General features: G+C 39.8%; 1 protein-coding gene across 1 annotated transcript; it reads left to right on the top strand.

Moving 5' to 3' along the window:
• The first annotated feature begins 19,359 nt into the window (after positions 1 to 19,359).
• Positions 19,360 to 22,814, top strand: LOC127942311 (complement component C1q receptor-like). The gene has a single exon (XM_052537988.1). The coding sequence runs from the start codon at positions 19,573 to 19,575 to the stop codon at positions 22,468 to 22,470; it is 2,898 nt and encodes a 965-aa protein (XP_052393948.1). The 5' UTR covers positions 19,360 to 19,572; the 3' UTR covers positions 22,471 to 22,814.
• The last annotated feature ends 1,138 nt before the right edge of the window (positions 22,815 to 23,952 follow it).

Below are 23,952 nucleotides of genomic sequence, written 5' to 3'. Positions count from 1 at the left end.
TTTTATCTCAGCCTTTTCAGTTAGCAAAAAATATTTGTAACATTTAATATTAAAATCTAATTATTTTAATTGTAAAAACATTTCACTATATTGCTGTTTTACTGTATTTTTGATCATGTGGATGCAGCCCAATATAATGGATAAAAAAAATCTATGTTGTCGTGAGTACACTTTATTTAGTTTGCTGTTTCTGTTTCTATTTAGTTCACTTATGGTGATAAGGGCCAGTTAACATATAACTAAACAAACAGATACAAAGAGCTGGAACTCCCAGTACATTGCTTTCCAGTGAACATTCATCTGCCTTCCTTTCAAAATAATCTTAGAGTCTCTACATATGGGAAGTAATTAACAATGTTTATCTTACAGCTAATAACAGGCAGTTATGTCTGACTGCATCTCCTCTTGTTTGATGGTGAACTCCAATGATAAATTAACTCATGCACATTTCTTCTACAGAAATCTTCCACACAGCCGCTCCTGCCAAATACACAGTCTGTGGAAAGTTGGTCTTTGAAGGTATTTTTCATATCTTGTGTTGGGCAGCAGCTGTGAGTTTAATTGGCAATCAAAGCAACACACCATTTGACTTTCAACAAAAGGATTTCCACAAAAAACAAACACAGATATTGTGTCTGAATCTTTAAGGACATGTCAGCAGAGCAACAATGAGAATGAAAAACACAAGCTCTTTTTCTCCTCTGTGTTTGGAGTGTTCTGAATAGCAGATCTGTGTATTACCATTCTCCAAACTAACGAATAGATGCCCTCTGCTTCATTATTGACCCTTGGGTGTAAAGGAATTAAGAAATTCAGTAGCCAAGAGAGTTTGCTTATGCTTTATAAAAAAGCATAAATCTAGATCTTCTGACTCAAAGATTTTCCATGATGCATTAACTGTCATCCTCTGCTGACTTTTTGCAGTTAGAGGTCAAATGCTATTCCGAGGGCAACCATTGTGTTCTGAAACTTTGAAGCATTCCCAGGATAGTTAATGTGTTCACCATTCTCCTGTTATATATTCACATATGTGTTTCACTGGCCTCATGGCTATATATGGATTTCCACTGGCTGTGTCAATAACATAACCATCAGCGCTGGTGAAACATAGTTAGTTGGTGTTTTCTGAAACCAAATATTGGTTTATTTTGTGCTTATATCGAAGATGTTCTGTTTTTCTAATAATCATGAGCAGCTATCAGTATCCACTAACACAAGAGGAAGAAAAAAAGACTGACTGATCTGAACTGAACTGAAGCTCAGATGCAGCATAAGAAGTGCAGTCGTGTTAAGCATATTAAGAGATCTGCATTGGAAGAACATATTGTTTTAATGATTAGACTGTAAGAATATTGGAGTCTGGATGAGGTCTAGACAGCCAGAGATCATGGAAATAATGAGACTCTTTCACCCATTCCAGACTGTTTTTCCCTTTATTGGTGTATTTTGTAGCAGTTTAGCTGCTCAAACTCTTTGTTTGCCTCAAAGCTCTCTTCTTTATCATAAGCAGCTATCAGTTGGGCTTCGTCTAACTGTCCGTTATGTTTATTATCAAGGTGAAGAGTTAGAAAGACATTGATAGACCTGGAATGTCCATTAAGGGATCTGATCATCCCTTTTGGAAAGTCAAAATATACTTTGCACTGACAGTTGTGCACTGACTTAAAGTAGATTTTTTGGATCACAATAAAGTTTGCTGTATAATTAAAGTACTTTTATTTCACATAGTTCCTTCCCATTCTCGTTGTGTGCAAGTAAACAAACAAGGTAATTTCTTGTAATTGAAATGGGAAACACTTTTCCTCATCAAAGATAATCAGGGGAGTTTTTTATGTAATCACTGGATGGCCAGCACTTCCTGCAATGCAGACCGTATATTTGAACATAATTGATTTGCAAGAAAAATGTTGCTACTTTACCCTGATAATTTTCTTCATGTTTTGAAACATGGGTAACTGGAACGTATTAAATGTTTTCTAAAATGTGGCTGTAACGATATCGTCTCCATACTCATCGGGAAGAAGGAGGCGGGAACCGGCGCACAATCAAAATACATTTTAATAATCACAAAATAAATACAAAACGGCGCACCAGCCCCTCGCGGACGACTGGTGCGCGCAAATAAAAAGCAAACATAAAATAATATCCCAGGCCTGGTCCTCTCTCGTCCTTCACGGTCGTCACTCCAGTTTTATATCCTTCCATCTCCTACGTGGGACTCGATACTGGCGGTGGGGCGCAGGTGTAGCTCGTAGCTCATCTCCAATCACTACACCTGGCCTCACTCCTCGTTCCCACGCCTCTCGGCCCCGCCCCACTCGCCACAGTGGCTTTGTCTTCAAACCATCCGCTCCACACAATGTTAAAATGTTGGTCTGAGCCCTTGGGAAAAAACTTTAATAGTAATTGAGTTGCCTTTTCTTGAGATGAAAAATGCATTCTGCTGAATAAGTTTGCCACATATTCTTGACTAATAGTTTCAGGATGTCCAGTGAATGATGAGCATGCTGCTGTCTCCTGCTCAGAGAGGCCCTGTGTGTTTTGGTAGCACCAACAACTAAAGCAAAGTCTGAGGTGTGAAAAGTTTTGATCATGTTTATAATGAGAATAATGACGCATCATCAGTGAGTGTAGGAACGCGCTGACATCTACAGTGGATTCAATCATTTTCCTCCACAAAAATATGTAGGCTTAGCCTAATGTCTGTGAGTAAAGGTTTTTAAATGATAACTAAATATTCATTGAGTCTTAAATGCATAATGTGGACATATTATTTACGCAAATGTTGGCATTATTCTTTTATTAAATTTCAGCTGCTAGTGGTGAAGCAAATCCGGTGGAGCCTTTATCTTAATTTAGTTATTGCCAAATTCCCATCTTAATTTAAAATGTATCTTAATTTAATTTGTTAAAAAAAGACTTGTTTTTATTGGTGTGTTGGTCTATTTATAGACTAAATGAGCCTATGTCTATTTAGAGTGCTGAGATGTTACTATGTTACAGAGGACTTACTTTTATTTCTTTATTCCAACTTCCAAGTGGTCTAGTCTACGTTAGTTATGAATAAATTATGTTAAAACATGTATAAATGACTCATTATTGACAAAAGGCAAAAGAGCTGTGTGCGTGCGCACATTTGAATAATGTCGGGCTGTAAACGGGTTCAGGCTTTAAAAAAGCTGTCAATCAAACTGTAGGGAAAAGTTTTTTTTTTTTTTTTTTTGCATTTGCAGTCATGTCTCAGTTCATGTCCTCATTTTTAAAGATTCTCATACTCATTATGGAAATGTTATTAAATGTAGGCTAGTAAGCAGGATTATCCAATGAAATAATATGATAAGGAAAATATAATAAATTTTTTTTGTAAACATTTATGGGGGGTCTTGAGATTTATTATACCTCTCTGTGTGGTCCGTAGCATGAAAAAATTGTTTCTGCAGCTTAACCGGTAAAGTGTGACACTAACAACACCAAGGTCATGGGTTCGATTCCCAGGGAATGCATGAACTAATAATATGGGAATGCAATTTCACTTCGGATAAAAGCATCTGCCTAATGTAAAGAATCAGGGAATTGCTGATCTATACACCATGGCTTCAGGGGTTTTCAGATTGTTCTCATTAACCCTTAGACTTCACCTGATGTCCTTTACTGCTCTTCCTGCATGGTCCAAGTATTTGTAGACAGATATGTTATTGCATAATAAGTGTGAGGGGAAAAATTATAAAGGGATTAGTTAAAAGCTGCAACTATAGACTATATAGTGTTTGATTGCAGTGAATCAAAAAATTTTCAACCAGATGAGAATTCTGCTTAACTTCTCGTAGTAGAAGAAATAACATATGATTTCAACATAGTGATACTTCTGTTAGCAATGTAGCCAGACACTAAGCTTGCCCAGCACTCTTATCTCGAGGTGACCGATGAGATACTCAGACACATACATTTTTCTTTATATCTTGACTTTTAGAAAATATTTTTGGTCTGCCTATAGACCATAGAAAGGTTGTGATATTCACAGTGACGTCTGCTATTTGATTGTTTTCATTAAGCTTTACTGCTGAAGTCTCCACAACAAAGACCTCATCCTCAGCAGGGAAGAAAAGCTCTGAGGAATTTGAAGGTTCCTCAATCTAAGTAAGGATATCTACAGAGAGAATGAGCAGATGCTATCTAGATCAGCCAGCACGTGCTATGCTTATCAGTTAGAAGAGAAGATGAGGTAATAAAGAAACTAGGAGAACTCATCAGAGACTTTCATACCTGGCATGAGGACCAGAGTGAGATGGTTTTATAGATCAAAGCTTCCTAAAGTCACAAACTACAACTAAAAAACCAAAAAAGTGATAGAGGAGGCCAGGACAAATGGCTAGTTTTTGGTTTTAGTCTACAGAATAAAACTGAAAAAAGAGGCTGGGAGGTAGTTTTCTCTCAAAAATCTGATGCAGTAGGGAAAAAATGAGTAGCTTATCATTGATAAAGTAGTGAAATAATAAGATTTATTAGTTTATTCTCCACAGTAGGTTGCATATGTGTGTGTTATTTATATTATATCAAAGAAGTAACCATGATGATTCATTTTGAACTAATAATGGAAAAGTGTATATGTAGCACTTCAAAAAGAGCACAACCCACACCACCCAAGTGTCACTGTAGCCATATTTTCCTGTTTATGTGAGCTTTTAATTAGTGTTTTGACCGAGTGGTAACGTTTTTAGACAAAACCATTACAATACAGGGGCTTGCTGCATCAGCTTCACAGATGTTAGCCTACAACTAATCTAGTTTTGACATAAAGGGGTGCCAAGTTTCACACTTTTAGATATTTTTGCTTGGCATCATTAATTGTAAACATAAGTCTATGTATGAAAAAAAAATATTTATGACAGCATTATTGTTAATAATTGTATTCTGAAAGTATTTGTATCATATAAATATACTTTTTGGATAACACTTTCTATGAAGCCAATATTTATATTACATTATAAGGGTATTCTTAAGGCATTATAATGAATGTATAATGCATTACAAAAAAACCTTCTAATATGTTGTAACATCTCATGGATATTCAGAAGAACAGTTTTAATATATTATAATATTTACTTATTTGTGGTTATAGCTTTTAAGAGTATGATGGTTTATAACACAATGAACATGTTGCATCCACTTTTACAATGGATTATATTTCTCATAGTTATAATGTAATGTATTATAAGGCTCATATTGTTACCAACACACCAGGTTCCACCTCCACTCATTCACAACGCACGCCCTCACCGGAGTACTGAGCACTTCCACCTGACCCTCATCATCACCCAATCACATCTGCACCATAAATACCACACACACGCACTCAGTCAGCGTCCGGTCTCGTTCGCGACAAGGTCTTACCTGTATACTAACTCTAAGGACTAACTCTTCCTCTACTTACCTCTCTCCAGCAATCCTCCGAAGATCAAAGTCTCCATCGTGCGTGTGTGTGGTTCCCTCCTCTGACGTCTTCACCCAGCTATCACGGACCCATTCATCACTCTACCAAACACTACCCGCTCCTCTGCTTGTGCCTTAAATAAAACCATCTTTCTGTTACTCCTCAGCCTCCCGGGAATTCTGTAACAGAAGACCATACCCAACACCGGTTGGCACAAGCATGAGCCTCACGGACCCCTTTCAAGATCTGGTCGATGCACTCCGTAGGACACTCACTGCTCAACCTGCATCCCCAACACCAGCGAGCACTTCCTTCAACGATGCCAGCACTTCCTCACCTTCCGTTCACGCCAGTTCCATGGCCAGGCCGGTGACCTACTCTGGTTCGGCGGAGGAGTGTCAAGTGGATACCTCCTTCAATGCTCGCTGGTCCTGTAGATGCAACAGCACTTAAATCCCACCGAGAGATCAAAGGTAGCATTTATAATTTCTCAACTGCAAGGTAAAGCACTACTCTGGGCAGATTCTATATGGACTCAAAATAACCCAGTTATCCAGTCTTATTCCAGCTTCGTCGACCATTTCCGAGAAGTTTTTGGCAGACCAGCTTGGGACTCATCAATTGGTGAGAAGCTGTATAATCTCAAACAGGGAAAAATGTCTGTCAATGAATATGCCCTTCAGTTTAGCCTTCAGTCTTAAGCCTCCAGTGGATGGAACGAACAGGCTTTACTGACTACCTACCGTCAGGGATTGGAACCTCGAGTGCGGTTGCATCTTGATGCATACGAGGACACCATCGGGCTTGAACGATTCATCCAGCTTTCCATCCGCTTCGCCACCCATATGAAGTCGTGCTTAGAAGAGCACCAGGGCCAGGCGTATTCCTCCACGCCACTCTGCTGACCAGAGGCCGTCAGCTCCCCAGAACCAGCCTACGAACCCATGCTAGTGGACTCATATCGACTCTCAATGGCTGAAAGACAAAGACAGCTGGCCCAGAATCTTTGCCTCTACTGTGCAGCCCCGGTGGCATGCCATCACTGTATGCCCCATCCGTCCTCCTCGTCCCATGGTGAGTGCCATTCTCCTTTCAAAATACCAAATGAAACCACTCACCACTGTTGTGACACTTACTGCTGCTGACATCTCTCTTCCAGTTTCCGCCCTCCTCGATTCTGGGTCAGCCGGCAACTTCATCTCCGGCGCCCTCTGCCGTCAACTCAAACTCGCTACCCCCGGCAACGCCGTCAGCCTACCAAGTCCACACTATTACCGGCAGGCTGTTGAGTAGAAGATGTGTATGTCATAGTGTGGGTCCCATTTCTCTCCAAACCTGACTACTCCACCACGAGGAGATCCATCTGCTGGTTCTGGAGGAATCCACCGCTGACGTCATTCTAAGGTGCCCGTGGTTGGAGCTGCACAATCCTGTCATATCCTGGAAAATGGCCAAAGTCCTGAAGTGGGGCGACGCCTGTTTCAAGAGCTGTATCTCAGGTTGTCCAGTCCCAGCCAAACTTTCCCCTGAACCTCTTCCAGTTTATTCTACCTCAATAGAGAGCCCAGTGGAAAACCAATCAATCTCCATCCCTGCCTGCTACGCCCCCTTCAGTGACGTCTTCTGTCCCAAACGGGCTTCCAAGCTGCCTCCACACCGGCCGTGGGACAGTGCCATCGATCTGCTGCCGGGTGAACCAGTGCCTAAAGGAAGGATCTACCCTACCCCCTATCCATTCCGGAGGAGAAGGCCATGGAGGAATACATCAAGGAGGCGCTGGCCCAGGGTTACATTCGTCCATCTACCTCCCCTGCTGCTTTGAGCTTCTTCTTTGTGGAAAAGAAGGACGGAGGCTTGAGACCATGTATTGATTATCGGGCTCTCAACAACATAACCATCAAATTCAGATATCCACTTCCTCTCGTCCCGGCTGCCTTGGAACATCTCCGTGGTGCCACTGTCTTCACCAAGTTGGACCTCTGCAGCGCCTATAACCTCATCCGGATATGAGAGGGGGATGAGTGGAAAACTGCCTTCATAACCCCTACTGGCCACTATGAATATTGTGTGATGCCGTATTGACTTGTTAACGCCCCCTCCGTCTTTCAGGATTTTATTCACGAGGTGCTCCGGGAGTTCCTCCAAAAGTTCAACCTCGTCTACATTGATGATATCCTCATATACTCCCGGAGCCTAGCAGAATATAGACTCCACGTTGCGGAGGTCCTGCAACGCCTGAGGGCCTTTCAGCTCTACCTCAAGGCCAAGAAATGCTCTTTCCATCAGCCCTCAGTGCAGTTCCTTGGGTACAACATCAGCAGCAGTGGCATCCGGATTGACGAGGGGAAGTTTAATGCTGTCAGAGATTGGCCCACTCCTACCAAAAATCAAAGAACTACAACGATTCCTTGGCTTTGCCAATTTCTATAAACGGTTCATTCAAAAATTCAGTACCATCACCAGCCCTCTCACCAGTCTCATCCGTAACAAACCCAAATCTCTCTCTTGGACTCCTGCCACCACAGAGGCCTTCCACACTCTCAAAGAGGCCTTTACGACCACTCCACTCCTGGTCCATCCTGACACCGACCGACCCTTCATCATGGAAGTCGACGCCTCAACTACCGGAGTAGGAGCAGTCCTATCTCAGCAGCAGGGGAATCCCAGCTGCCTCCACCCATGCGCCTTCTTCTCCTGGAAGCTCAACCCGGCGGAGGTCAACTATGACATTGGCAACTGGGAGCTGTTGGCCATCAAGTTGGCCTTGGAAGAATGGAGGCATTGGCTGGAGGGAGCCAAACACCCCTTTCTGGTTCTCACAGATCACAAAAACCTGGAGTATCTTCGAGTTGCCAAGAGGTTAAACCCAAGACAACCCCGCTGGGCATTATTCTTCACCCGCTTCCACTTTACCATCTCCTATCGCCCAGGGGTAAAGAACGTAAAGGCTGATGCCCTGTCCCGGTGTCATGCCCGCGAAGAGAATCTAGAAGAACCCGAAACCATTCTCCCTGAAAAGGTCATCATCTGCCCCATTACCTGGTCTGCCGAGACCCTTCCTCCAACCGATCCTGCTACAAACACCTCGCCAGGTTGCCCACCAGGACATCAGTATATTCCCAGGACACAGCGCACTCCACTCATTCACTCCGCTCATACATCTCTTGGCAGTGGTCACCCGGGGGTCAATGAAACCCTCTCGTTGCTTAAAGAACGCTTCTGGTGGCCCAACATGGCCTCGGATGTCAGGAGGTACGTGAACGGATGTACAAACTGCGCCATATCCAAGAGCCCTTGCCATCTTCCATCAGGCAAGCTCCATCCTCCATCAGTCAGTGTCCGGTCTCGTTTGCGACAAGGTCGTACCTGTATGCTAACTCTAAGGACTAACTCTTCCTCTACTTACCTCTCTCCAGCGATCCTCCGAAGATCAAAGTCTCCATCGTGCATGTGTGTGGTACACCTCCCTCCTCTGATGTCTTCACCCAGCTATCCCATTCATTACTCTACCCAACACTACCCGCTCCTCTGCTTGTGCCTTAAAGGTCCCGTTTTACGCGCTTTTTTTAAGCTTTGATTGTGTTTACAGTGTGCAATATAACATGTGTTCATGTTTCGCATGTAAAAAAACAGTATTTTTCACACAATTCACCTATCTGTATACCGCTGTTTTCACTGTCACAAAAACGGGCTGATGACTTCCTTGTTCTATAAAGTCCCTCCTTCAGAAATACGTAACGAGTTCTGATTGGGCCAGCGGTTCCTGTGTTGTGATTCGACACCAGCTTAGAGCAGGCTGACCTCCTGGTAACGCGATTGGGTTAATTTTGAGAAGCAAGTGGGCAGGAGCATGTGCTGGAGATGTACTTATAATCACCAGAGATGTATAAAGTACTACAGACCCATACTTGAGTAAAAGTACAAGTGCTCTATCAAAAAAGTGACTTGAGTAGAAGTTGAAGTGCTCTTTAAGCACCACACTTAAGTAGAAGTACTAAAGTATTCAAATTTTTTTGTACTTAAGTATTGCAAGTAGTCTATTTTAAAATGTACTACTCAAGTCCTGAAAGTAAAAGTAGAAGTATTGTGTTATGTAGTTATTAAAGAAAGTAGTCAAAAGTTTGAACATATTGTTTTTACTATTTCAAATGATTAACCTAAAGGACAATCACAATTCCTTAACTTCTTGTAAACAAAAAACGGTTACTAGGGTTGGTTAGCCCAATTTGCAAAATGATGTCATTAATAACTTACCCTCATGTTGTTTCAAACCCGTAAGACATCAGAGGGTCATTTATAATTTTTTGAAGCATCGAAAATACATTTTGGTCCAAAAATAGCAAAAACTACGACTTTATTCAGCATTGTCTTCTCTTCCGTGTCTGTTGTAAGACAGTTAAAAACAAAGCAGTTTGTGATATCTGGTTCGCGAACGAATCATTCGATGTAACCGGATCTTTTTGAAACAGTCCACCAAATCGAACTGAATCGTTTTAAACGGTTTGCGTCTCCAATACGCATTAATCCACAGATGAATTAAGCTGTTAACTTGTTTAATGTGTCTGACACTCCCTCTGAGTTAAAACAAACCAATATCCCGGAGTAATTCATTGACTCAAACAGTACACTGACTGAACTGCTGTGAAGAGAGAACTGAAGATGAACACCGAGCTGAGCCAGATAATGACTCGTTCACGAGTCAAGAACCGTTTCTGTCAGACGCGTCCGATTCGTGAACCGAGGAGCTGATGATACTGCGCATGTGTGATTTAGCGTGAAGCAAACCGACACACAGAGCATCTGAAACGAACTGATTCTTTTGATGATTGATTCTGAACTGATTCTGTGTTAATGTTATGAGCCCAGGTGCAGTCAACGCCAATGACGCCATTGCGTCGAGCGCAAAAGAATCGGTGAACTGTTTTCTTCAACTGGTTCATTGAATCGAACTGTCAGAAAGAACTAACGTTACTGGTCATCCGAGAACCGATGCAACCGGTTCTTGAAAATCGCATTCGTTTTTTCTGCACAGCCCTAACATCTAGCTAACAAAGCTAAACAGCATTGCCCTTTGTGTAGTAAGTTGCAGAAACTGTTAAACGCACCAACTCAAATAATAAAATACACTTACTGGTTGTGGTCCATAAACAACACCTTCTCTAGACAAAGAGGGAACTGCTCCATCTTTCAAGAATAATTTTTGTGCGAATCCGGCATTAAACTGATTGAGATTGAGGAAGTTGTCCTCAGCGAGCTGTCCTCAGCAAAATGTGCTGCACATAGTTTTACATGTGGATTATAATTTTCGGGAACTGAGTTAAACATAAATTGTAACCATTAATCTCCAAGTACAGCGTCCCTGGGAAGCCCAAACAAAGATGATTGGACTCCGAGATGAAAATAACAGCGTTTCAACGACATGGCAAACACAAACGCAGCTCTTCCTACTTCTCCGTCGGAGCGCAACAAGACCACGCCCCGCTTTTTGTGTATTGATATGGGCGAAGGTTAGTCAAAAAACTGTTTTAGTGATGTCATTACTGCAGGAACTAGAGGGATGTAGTCCATACAGGTCGTTTTTTTGTAGGCGAATTCTGTTAAATAAAATATCTCGCTTGGCATTGAACTTTGAGCTTTAGAATTACAGATATTATTTATACTCTAACAACAACATTACACACTAACTAAAGTTTAAAACATGGGATCATGAAGAAGGGGACCTTTAAATAAAACCATCTTTCTGTTACTCCTCAGCATCCCGGGTATTCTCTAAAACATATCTTGCCGTTTTTCTGATGCTACTTTACTTGTAGTAATAATGACCACTTATAAGTAGTAGTAGTAATAATAATAATAATAATACATTGTCTCTCAAACAGCCATAAGATCAGATATCTGATCAGATGAATTTGTATGACACATTTGCTTTGAACTATTTTTATTGTAATATCAGTTTGATTATTTTGATGGTACCCTTTAGACAGCTGTTGGTAAGTAACTCTAAAACTACATATCAACTAGTGGTCATTAAATTATTAGTATGTATGCTACTGTAAATATATGCTAACATTTTATTTTGGTGGTCAACCAACAGATAAACGGAATATAAGTATCAAGTTTGCAAGTACGTTAACTTATTCTAACATACTAGATTCTACCATTCTTGAGCATACTGATACTCTAACGAGAGTTAGTTGGCATGTAGTTGCAAAGTTGCTTATAGCTGATTGATTAAGGGGACCATCAAAATAAAATGTAACCATATAAAACAGAGTATTAAGCTCACATCAATTAATTAACATTAGCTTCACAGAAACACTCAAATAACACTCAACATCTAACTACTCACAAGCTGTAGTAAGATACTGTGCAGATAAACAATGTCAAGATATGGTACAGTCCATTACACTGTAAATGAAGTAGATTTATTATGGTGTTCATTGTGTGTTATAAATAATCATAATCTTTATCTCACGTAAGTATTATGATGTATTATAATTGGTTTTATGAATATTCATGAGTTGATAAATCTTTATGAAGAATATTTTTTTTATAATGCATTATTTATTCATTATAATGCCTTAAGAATACCTTTATAATGTACAGTATATACAGGCTTCATAGAAATGTTACCTCTTTTTTTTCTAAGAATATTTCTGCTCATCTTGACAGTTTAAAATGACTGACAAACCAAGCCTGTATTCAGTGAGTCGGTGCAATTCACTGACAGAGTGAAACTCACCATCGGATAGAGGCTGTTTCGTGAAACCTTTTGTCTCACTCATTAAAAAGTAGCCAATTTAGCCAATCACAGATATATCTGTTAATTTCCTGAACACCTGTGATTGGACATTGCATTCAAGTTCAAGTCAGAATTCACTCACTAAATGTCATCTTTTTTCCCTGCAGGCTCGTAAAATGTTCTCATTGTAACAAATTGTAGACTGTGTAAATAAGAGCTTCCCTGATTAAAACGGAACATTGTGAGATTTTATTTTTTAAACAAAACATGCTTATAAATTCATAACAGGCTGTATGCCCCACTATGCTCTGATTCACAGCTTCACTTGCTCTAATATATGCACCAGCAACAGTTACTTTATAAATGATAAAATGCACTAGTTTGTATAAACTTAAGTACAAAGGTGGAACAGAGATGTGCATGAATAATTGTGTTTTAAAAATGTTTAATACACAAAAGTCACTTTTTGAATTTGTATTTGATGCCGTTTAAGTACATCTAAGCTATACAAAGGGAAAGCTACAAAAAAAAATTAGCTAAAAGATATTAGCTAGCCAATAACAACAAGTGTGACAGCTGTTGAAAAAGCAGGGCTGCCAAATCTCAGGCATTTGACACTTTTCTCATGCTCTCACTCCACATGTCCATTTGCTCACACAGTGAAAAGCACCCTAAGTTATATATCCTATGTTATATGATATTTACAAAACAAATTTGGTAAATGTTCCAGTCCGTATTTGTGTTTGCGCTCTAGAGAATGTCAAAAATTTCTATTTACAATGTGGTTTTGTAGTGTTTAGCAATGTAACCAACCACAGATGTGACCATAACTGATGGTTTTCAAATACAAAGTTTTTTTTACTACAGTAGTCTCGGAATGCTGTGAGCACATCTTAGAGATTGTGATAGTCTATCTCTTGCCCTTGACTATGTGTTAATGTGCCTATGAACATGGATTCTATTTCACCATTTATTCTGTGCACAGTCTTTGTTCTGTTATCATTGCAAGTGAATGCATGACATACCATGGCAAAGTGATTACCCTTACCACACTTGTGGCATACTGCACCGAAGACTGGGCATTTGCGAGGCTCATGGCTCTTTCCGCATCTGCTGCAGTTTCACATATTTGTTTTCTTGTTGCGCTTTTTTTTTTTCATCTTATGCTTATTTTCTTCCGTTCTGTTGCCTTTTCTATACCGTTCACTTGAGAGTCCTGAACAACTGTAGCACTTTTTGGCCTGTATCTGCATTTTGGTTAACTCTGTTGATCTGCACATTTCACAAACTCTGTGCAGCGACAAATCATTTTCTCGGAGTAATCTTTCTTTAAAGCTGCAGTAGGTAACTTTTGTAAAAATATATTTTTTACATATTTGTTAAACCTGTCATCATGTCCTGACAGTAGAATATGAGACAGATAATCTGTGAAAAAATCAAGCTCCTCTGGCTCCTCCCAGTGGTCCTGTTGCCATTTGCAGAAATTCATCCGCTCCCGTTAAGGAACAACCAATCAGAGCTGCGGTCCGTAACTTTGTCTGTGTTCAAAATGTAGAAAAATGTATATAATAAGCGAGTACACCATGAATCAATTTTCCAAACCGTGTTTTTAGCCTGTCCTGAATCACTAGGGTGCACCTATAATAAGTGTTTATATTCAGACAATTTTAGATTGCTTCGGGGATACCGCGGCGGAGTAACCCAGTACCTTTGTGATTCTTCATAGACATAAACAGAGAGAAGTAGTTCCGGCTACAATGTTCTTCCGCAAGACGCAAGCAGTTCTGTTTATTAACCGCTAGAGCGTCAAAAGTTACCGACTGCAGCTTTAATAGAAGGGATCGTTATGTTAAACACCAGTTTATCTCTCAGCATATCATTCAAAATCGGGCCAAAACAGTCTTTGCTTTTTCTGTCTCAGCTCTGTTATGCCAGGATAAACAAGGTCTTTAATGTCTACTGGGTATGACCAAGTACTTAGCGCAGGCGGGCACTCTCTGACACTGAGATAAGATATGCTCAAATTGAGAAAGAGTAGCTCGCCATATTCTTTGCAGCAAGGAAGTTTCATCAGTACATAAACAGCAAGCCAGTGATGGTACAATCAGATCATAAACCCCTAGAGAACATCATGCAGAAACAACTGTGCAAAGCCCCTGCAAGATTGCAACGAATGCTACTACAACTGCAGAAATATGATCTGAACATAGCATACACACCAGGCAAGTACGATACTCTATCATGTGCAACTGCAAGCAAAGAGGTTGATGAGGCTGGAGATCTCTATGATGAGTCCAACAGCAATTGAAAGAGGCCACTACAGCTGACCAAGTCCTGCAGGATCTGTGTGAAAAGGTAAAGTCGGGCTGGCCACAGAAATGACGCAGTGTAAACATGAATTTACACAGTTACTGGACTCTGCGCCACAAGATCAGCATACAGAATGACATTGTGATGGTAGGTGACCAGATAGTTATACCTCACACATTCAAAAAAGTAATCATAGAGAAGCTGAATATTGCTCATCCAGGTGTCCAGAGAACAAAAGCCAAAGCAAGAAAATCTCTCTTGGATTGGTATTGCACAGGACATCGAGATGATAGTGGAGAAATGTGTGCCATGCCAACAACTTCAGCCACAACAGCAGAAAGAGAAGCTCATCACACACGATGTTCCAGAGCTACCATGGATGAAGGTTGGAGTGGACATTTTTGAGTTGAGAGGCCAGTCTTATCTCTTGCTGGTGGACTATTTTCAAAATATCCTGAGGTCCTCAACCTGTCAGTCAAGTCAGCCCACACAGTAATACTGAAAATGAAATCTGTCTTTGCCAGACATGGTATCCAGAAAGAAATAGTGAGTGACCATGTTCCATTCGCAAGTTACGAAAAGAAGTCATTTGCAGCATCATGGGAATTCAAGCTCACACATTCCAACCCAGGATACCCTCAATCAAATGGACTTGCGGAAAGGGCAATAAAGACTGTTAAACATGCACTAAAGAAAGCACTACAAAATGGCAAAGACCCACATCTTGTGCTGCTGTTGCTGAGAAACACTCCAGTGACAGGCCTGAATGAATCCCCTGCACAAATGTTAATGGGAAGAGTCCTACAGAGCACAATTCCATGTTCTAGTGCTGTGCTCCAACAGTCGACCCCACAATTTGTACACAAGAGGCTGGTGGATTTTCAGTCAAGAATGAGGCATCAATACAACCATAATGCCAAGACACTACCTGAGCTAGCTCCTTGAACTACTGTACCCATGCAGACCAGACATGGATGGAAGCCTGCTGTGGTGGAGCATAAGAGAGAAGAGCCTTGGTTATACACGAGCTGGAAAGGCATTCAGGAGAAACAGGTGCCACTTGAGGAAGATACATTCCAGCCTGTTCAACAATGCTGATCCTGATGAACAAGTGGAGGAAGTACCCAATCTGTCACCCAGACAAGCAGACCAAACATCTGTGATTGTGCCGGAAAGGGTGGATGAGTATCCAGCACGCCACACTAGAAGTGATAGAACAGTTATCCGGCCAAAGAGATATAATGATTATGTTATGGACATGTAAAATAAAAATAAAAATAAAGTGAGAGAGAATAGAGGAAGCAAAACAGTTGTCGGAAACATAAATGCAGAAAGAGTAGTGATAAAGTAATTGAACAAGTTATTAATGTTCTCAATACTACAACAGTATAGTCATGATAAAAAAAAATAATCACATAAAAAAATAATTCATTCATGTTTTTGATGAAATTTTCTGTGGTCCTTGTTTTTTGTCTTTTATGTCATGGGTCATTCTGTTTTATTAATGTAATATTTGTAATAGGGTATTTGAGAATTTTGCTTTGGTCAAGTATGTTTGAGTTAGAAAGTCCACAAAAGGACATAATTGTTTAAATTGGAATAGGTAAGTGAGATTTTTGGGATCACTTAAGATAGTTAGGCCTTTTCTAACTAATAGGTCGGTAGGATGACTCTTCTGAACTCCTAAAATCTTACTACTAGTGTTAACTATTTTCACCAATGCAGTCTTTGCCTTCATACCAAGACTGCCATACCAGCATAACATAGCAAATGTTAAAACAGACTCAGTATAAAATTTGTAAAACAGAGTCATAAAGGATCTATAAAGGTTAAATTTGGATAGTCTCTGTAGACAGTTCTTCTCCACATTTGCATTAATATTCAGCTTGTTATCACACATCCCAAATACTTATATGATTCCACAACCTCAACCTCCTAATATTTAAAAGTTGTTCTCTTAATATCACTTTGATTACGCCTAAAATCAATATGCATGTCTTTAGTCGTTAACACATTTATTTGCAGGAATGCTTTATCAAACCACTGAACAAAATCATTTACCACAAGGCCATGGCCATTTTCATCTGCATAGAGGATGACAATAGCTGAATCATCTGCATATTTTACAATGAATCTATTCTCATGCCTATTCCTGCAATCGTCAGTGTATATAAAATATACAGAAGTGGAGAAGGCACACATCCCTAAAGGGACACTGTGGATGGAGACAGTACAGAATTCTCTGAATTCAATCAGTTGGAAAGTCCAGGATCCAACCAATAACACAAAAATCAAAAACCAAAGCTCAAAAGTTTATCTACTAAAATGTGAGGTTGACTCGTATTAAAAGCAGATGAAAAATCAATGAATAAAATTCTAGCTGAATGATTCTTAGTTCCCTCTAAATACTTAGGTACCAAATTCAGCAAGGTGGCCGTAGCTTCCTCTACCTCACGCCTGGTCCTATAAGCAAACTGAACAGTCCTCTAGAGAGAATCCTCTACCATTGTAAGGAGCTCCTTTTTCAACAATCTCTCAAAACTCTTCATTAAAATCATTTAGTTCTACTGGATGATTCTTTTTAGCCACCGGGATGACTGTATAGAGGATTTCCATAATCTTGGCCCCTTCTGCTGAGTAAGGGACAATTAAAATAATAAAAAAAATAATTATAAAAAAATATAATAAAAAATAGATCCCAGTTGCTCTGCACAAGAGATAAGCAGCTGACTTTCAATATTATGAGGGCCCGAGCTTTTCCTAGCTTTTAAATGTTTAAACATTAATAACATCTGTTCTTCAAACGGGATAGGTCTATTACCAATTAAATAATTTTTTTTGGCTCACAGAAAATATCCTCAAACTTATGAGTATCAAACCTTACAAAGAATTAATTGAATGCTTGTGCAAGCTGAAAATCATCTCTATACCCTTCCAATACTATATTAGAATCTCTTCTAGGCTTTGTCCCAACTATGGTTTTCTTGCCATCCCAGACTGAGCCCAAATTACTGTTTCTTGACTCCAGTTCTATCTTTTCTTTATAATGCGACTTTGCTTTATTAATCTCCAATTTGACGACTTCTTTTTTTTTAACTGATTTAACTCAGAAAGATTTCCTTTCTGAAACGCATACTGTCTTTCTTTAAGCTTTGAGTGGTTTAGTTATCCATGGTTTGTTATTTGGGTACACCTTTACAGGCCTTTCAGGAATAATGTTATCAAAACAGTAGGGGCACATAACTGCTAACAACATCAGTAGGTTCATCTATGTCAGAACAGGACACTTTGAACCTTTCCCAAAATTGTGCATTCATAACACCCTTGTAGGGTCGAGATGGAATCTTCAGTCCAGTTCTCTGATTAACCCCCCCCCCCCTCCTTCTCCTTAGGGCTGTACGATACAATAGGACAAGTTGAATACAGTTATGGTCAGCTCCGCCTAGCAGGAAGAGGGAGAGATTGATATGCACCCTTTATGGAACCATAACATAAATCTAGAGTCATGTTATGTCTTGTTAGACATGTGACATACTGGTTAAAGTCTGGGTCTTATCCAGCAAACAATGGTTAAAATGATCCATAATTACCATTAGTGCACCGGGAGAAATACGTTGCAATCTTTGGGTTACTTATAGAATACTTTCTGAAGCTTTATCAGCATTTGCCCTGGGATGAATATAGACAACATTAACGAATATTTGAGGAAACTTGCATGGCAGGTATTCAGGGTGTAACCATACAGACAGTAATTCAACATCTTGAGTACACAGTGTTTTTCTCACAATAACGAGATAATCCCCACGAGAAAGGTTTTAGAAAAGTTTTTTATTTGGTTTAGAGAAATGAATGTAAGAGAGTTTGTGGAGACAAAGAGTGAGCAGGGTTATTCCAAAATGAGTAGAGGAACTGAAACTGAGATGACATGTATGAAGCAATGGACAGTGGGTTAAGTGAGACTGTTGATCTGCTGACTTCTGTGCTGATGAAGATTAGACATAACAACCTGATATTCATTGTGGATATTAAGTGACTTAAAAAAAAAAAAAACATATTGACAACTGGATATATAAAGTTTATTTTAGTTTTTATTTGAGTTGAAATTGGAGAACATTAGTTGTTTTTTTTGGCATGTTTTTCATGATTATGCCTTAATGTTCTTGAGATCCCAACCTTAAAAGTTGTATTCACTTGGTCTATGGTTAAAAAAAAACAAACATTTGTAACCAATAATTATATTGCATGGTTATAGAATAAGTGGCATGCAAGTCAAGATCGCAAGAAAATGTTTATGTGAAATTATTATTGATAAAGACAAGACTAAAAAAATGATGCATAGTGTTTTTTATTTTATTTTTTATTTTGTATTCTTGCACCATTTTCACATCTTTACACTGGTCACTAAATAAAAGTCATATTATTCAAGGTTTTCTTTATTTTTAACGTTTGCTATCAAACCATTTCCTCATAAATAACTTTCTCCACATAAATAACTTTCTTAGATGAATACAGTGATAAGACAGAGTAGGCTATAGAAAATTAAGTTAAATATTTTTAAACCATTGCATAATTTCAAATGATTTTCATATACAAATGGTTTAATGAAGTTAAAGTCAAATGTAACCATCTAAGCAACTGTTCAAAAATGAGCCATACAAGTATGGAACATTTTGAAATCTGAACAGGTCCAGGATGACCCAACATGACGTGTTCAGGTTGGATGGATGGAGTTATAGTGATTGTTGTGAGAAAAGAACTGGGGCTGAGGGAGGACTTACTGGTTGCTTAACTATTTCCTTAAACAGACTTATGTAAACCATAAGGCACAAGGGAAAACCACAGACAGAATCTCCCCCCAGCACTCATTACCCGCCCCTCTTACAATAACAAACATCTGTACCCTCCTTCGCTGTCTCACGCCTGCAGACAGAAGGCAGACAAAAGTCATGTCTTTGATCAGAGAGACCAGAGGTTTGAAAGCGCTTTTAGGTAAATTTAAACATTTAATTAGGTCAGAATAAACTGCAGAAAAGTAAGATAACCAACATAACGAGGTATTCCTCAGCTTTAGAAAACAAAAAAGCAAAAGATGGGAAACAGGACTGTTGGAAAATGCTGTGCTACATATCCCTTTCTTTTCTTCGGACTTCTGTATTTGTATTTGTATAAGGAAGTCATTGGACAAAGCTTGCAGGAGCAGAAAAGCATGTGCAATGCTGAGGGATGCTATTCTATTCATCTCCAGCACAAGAACTTCCTGGAGTCCTGGAGGAGCTGCAAGGATAAAGGGGGGAACCTGGCTACCATTAAAGGACCAGAAGAAGCTTCCATGATCCATGACCTCTTATTGTCAGTGATCAGAAGTCGCTCCCGGCCCAAAATCAGGTTGTGGATTGGCCTTCAGCGACAGCCTAGGAAGTGCTCAGTCAAGAGCCCTTTGAGAGGCTTCACCTGGATCACTGGGGATCAAGAAACACAGTATACGAACTGGCAACATGATGACTTAGCCAGTGAATGTGCTGCTCATCGTTGTGTGTTCATTACCTACAACACGCCTAAAAAAAGGGGCAACAATAACAACTTCAAATGGGTCCATCGATCTTGCGTAGTGGCCCTGGAAGGTTTCCTGTGCCGCTACACCTACCATGGGATGTGCCCAGCTCTTCAGAAAGAAGGAGGGGGTCCTGCAGTCTACACCACCCCATTTGAGCTGACAAGTACTGTTCTTACTTTCATCCCTATTGGTTCTGTGGCAACTCTTCCTTGTCCCGATGGTGACAAGGAAGACCAGTCAGTGATGTGTATGATGAGAGAGGATGGAAGTGTTGGATGGTCAAAGGATGCACCGCTCTGCACTGACACTCCAATGGACTGGTGCAAACAGGACAATGGTGGCTGTGAGCACTTCTGTGTGAACTCAGATACCCATTACTACTGTAAGTGCTATGAGAATTATGTTCTGGAAGAAGATGGAAAGACCTGCAAGCTCTTGGATCCCTGCTACAGCGCCAACTGCGAGTTTGAGTGCGAGTCTACTCCTCAGGGACATCGCTGCAAGTGCCCAGAGGGGTACCTCCTGTCTGGTGATAATCAGAGTTGTCTTGATATAGATGAGTGCTTGCTAAAACCATGCCCGCAGCAATGCGTCAATGCACCAGGTACATTCGAGTGTAGATGCAACAAGGGCTTCCTTCTGTCTGAGTTCGGAGAATGTGTGGATGTGGATGAATGCTTGCAAAAACCATGCCAGCAGCAATGCGTCAATGCACCTGGTACATTCGAGTGTAGATGCAACAAGGGCTTCCTTCTGTCTGAGTTCGGAGAATGTGTGGATGTGGATGAGTGCTTGCAAAAACCATGCCAGCAGCAATGCGTCAATGCACCTGGTACATTCGAGTGTAGATGCAACAAGGGCTTCCTTCTGTCTGAGTTCGGAGAATGTGTGGATGTGGATGAATGCTTGCAAAAACCATGCCAGCAGCAATGCGTCAATGCACCTGGTACATTCGAGTGTAGATGCAACAAGGGCTTCCTTCTGTCTGAGTTCGGAGAATGTGTGGATGTGGATGAGTGCTTGCAAAAACCATGCCAGCAGCAATGCGTCAATGCACCTGGTACATTCGAGTGTAGATGCAACAAGGGCTTCCTTCTGTCTGAGTTCGGAGAATGTGTGGATGTGGATGAGTGCTTGCAAAAACCATGCCAGCAGCAATGCATCAATGCACCTGGTACATTCGAGTGTAGATGCCACAAGGGCTTCCTTCTGTCTGAGTTCGGAGAATGTGTGGATGTGGATGAGTGCTTGCAAAAACCATGCCAGCAGCAATGCATCAATGCACCTGGTACATTCGAGTGTAGATGCCACAAGGGCTTCCTTCTGTCTGAGTTCGGAGAATGTGTGGATGTGGATGAGTGCTTGCAAAAACCATGCCAGCAGCAATGCATCAATGCACCTGGTACATTCGAGTGTAGATGCAACAAGGGCTTCCTTCTGTCTGAGTTCGGAGAATGTGTGGATGTGGATGAGTGCTTGCAAAAACCATGCCAGCAGGAATGCGTCAATGCACCTGGTACATTCGAGTGTAGATGCAACAAGGGCTTCCTTCTGTCTGAGTTCGGAGAATGTGTGGATGTGGATGAGTGCTTGCAAAAACCATGCCAGCAGCAATGCGTCAATGCACCTGGTACATTCGAGTGTAGATGCCACAAGGGCTTCCTTCTGTCTGAGTTCGGAGAATGTGTGGATGTGGATGAATGCATGGAAGAAAAATGCGTTCATATTTGTGAGAACTTGCCTGGTTCCTACACGTGCCATTGTCCTGACGGATTCTCTCCACACAAAGAAGATCCAGAGAAATGTGAAGATATCGATGAGTGTAAAAAAGAAATTTGCGAGCAGGTGTGCAGAAATTACAATGGTGGATTTGAGTGTCTTTGTAAGGAGGGTTATATGTTGCAAGAGGACAAATACTTATGTCGGCCAGTGAATGAGAATAAATCACAAACAGATTCCCCAACAGTAAAATGGCATCCAACTTACCTGAGCTGGTCAACAGAGAAGACAGAGGAAAGAGAGGTGACCACCCAAACTTCAAACTCACCTTCATCAAACTTTTTGATGTATACTACAACTTCAGCTAATTCACATCAAGAAGATGCACCTAAGAAGAAAATATCAACTGGTGATAAAGTGGATTTAAGGTCTTCAGGAAACAAAAGACTCCCAGATGTTTCGGATTCTGTTCTGCCCACTCCACCAACATCACAAATACCAGAAGATACAAATCAGCCTTCAGATGACAAAAGATGGCTGATTCTGGCACTGCTGGTAATACTATGTGTTTTTGCAGTGGTCCTGTTAGCGTTAGGCATTGTTTATTGCACAAGTTGGGCTGTAGAGACACGGAGTAAAAGCGTCACAGACTGTCACCGCCGGACCACCACCTCCAAGCCTAAAAAATCGATCACAGCAAAATCTCGAGCTTGAGTAATGTACAGTTAACATGAATTAGAAAAAAATAGACTTCCTCAAGCTGTTTTGATGTGATCACACTGATGTCACTTTGGTATTCTAGGATCCTGTGGTACATAATGGCAAAATAGTCACTATGTGCACAATATAACATTCAGATATTCTTTTCAGACAATGGAGAGAACATCAACAATTATTGTCCAGTAGAAGTGGAGCAGTGACCACCAGTGTAAAGTGGGACAATGAAAACACAATTTAGCATGCATCCCTTTTTTAAAAAATACAATGAATGAGAATAAAAAAGCAGCTATCAACAGCTTAAATTTATTTGTTTAAATTTAAACTTATTTTTATAAAACATTTACATATGAAATAACATCTATACCGTTGTTAATAAATGTTAATACATTTGAAACTTACATAGTTTGGATCTATGAATAAATTAAATACCTACAGTTCATGAAATAGAAGTTGAACATGGTCTTTATCGCTTACCAATTATGTAAATGTACAAATAATTTATTTATTAAACATTTTTGTATCACATTTTTCTTGCGCGGCCTGTAAAAGGATACAACTACATGACAAATTCAAAGATTTGTTTTATCTGATAATTAATGCAAAAGTCATTGTAAAAATATGCCTGCGCTGCTTTTAGATAATTATTTATGCAACATCTTTCACAAAACAGATATTAATAAAACCACACAGGTAGGCAGCCTAATGCAAGCACAGATCTTTTAATTAATGCCAACCTACCATAATTACATTGTTAAATTGTACAGTTAGTTATTATGTTATCAAATTAAGTTAATAAAACATGCAAAAATATCTGAGCGTCTTGAAACAATCGTTTGAGAGTCGCAAACCTAATAATCTTATAAAAGTCTTATAAATAGCAGACAGAACAAAATCAACTCTCCGAAGATGTACAGTGTTGCAGATTTGAGTGGTTTGTGTTTGAATGAAGAGACCCCCATTGACCAACTACCATGAGCCTCATCTACAGAAGAAAGAATAAACCATTCTCATTTCAAAATAAGAAACAGTGGTTTATTTTTGCAGTACTTGCATTTATGAATTCTAAAGTTTCCCAGCAAAAGTAATAAATTAATCAAATAGTATTCCTTATGGAATTACATGTCATAAGTGAAAAAAAAGTTGCAAGCTAAAATCTAAAATCTATTTACAATCTGATGAACAAGAAATCTGTTAAATGTATTAATGTATATAAACATTTCCATTTTTTTGTGTAATTATTTTATTTAATTACACTACCACTGTAATTTTGTATTTGTTTTTCTTTGTGTTGTCCTGCTTGCTGCTGTAAAATGTGATAAAAATATTTGAGTGATTCAATAAAAAACAATGAACCATTCTCGATCCACATGGCATCCTAATGAATTTCCACACATATGCAATAATGTAAGAAAGAAGTTTTATCTTGTCTTTAATATACCACTATCCGCTTTTTTTAAATTTTTATATTATGGAAAG

The sequence above is a fragment of the Carassius gibelio genome, chromosome A21 (genome assembly GCF_023724105.1).
Source record: "Carassius gibelio isolate Cgi1373 ecotype wild population from Czech Republic chromosome A21, carGib1.2-hapl.c, whole genome shotgun sequence".
Lineage (NCBI taxonomy): Eukaryota > Metazoa > Chordata > Actinopteri > Cypriniformes > Cyprinidae > Carassius > Carassius gibelio.
This window is presented reverse-complemented; position numbering and strand designations above follow the sequence as displayed.

Excerpts from the sequence above, each read along its gene's own strand:
- LOC127942311 (XM_052537988.1), top strand. The coding sequence starts at position 19,573 with ATGGGAAACAGGACTGTTGGAAAATGCTGTGCTACATATCCCTTTCTT.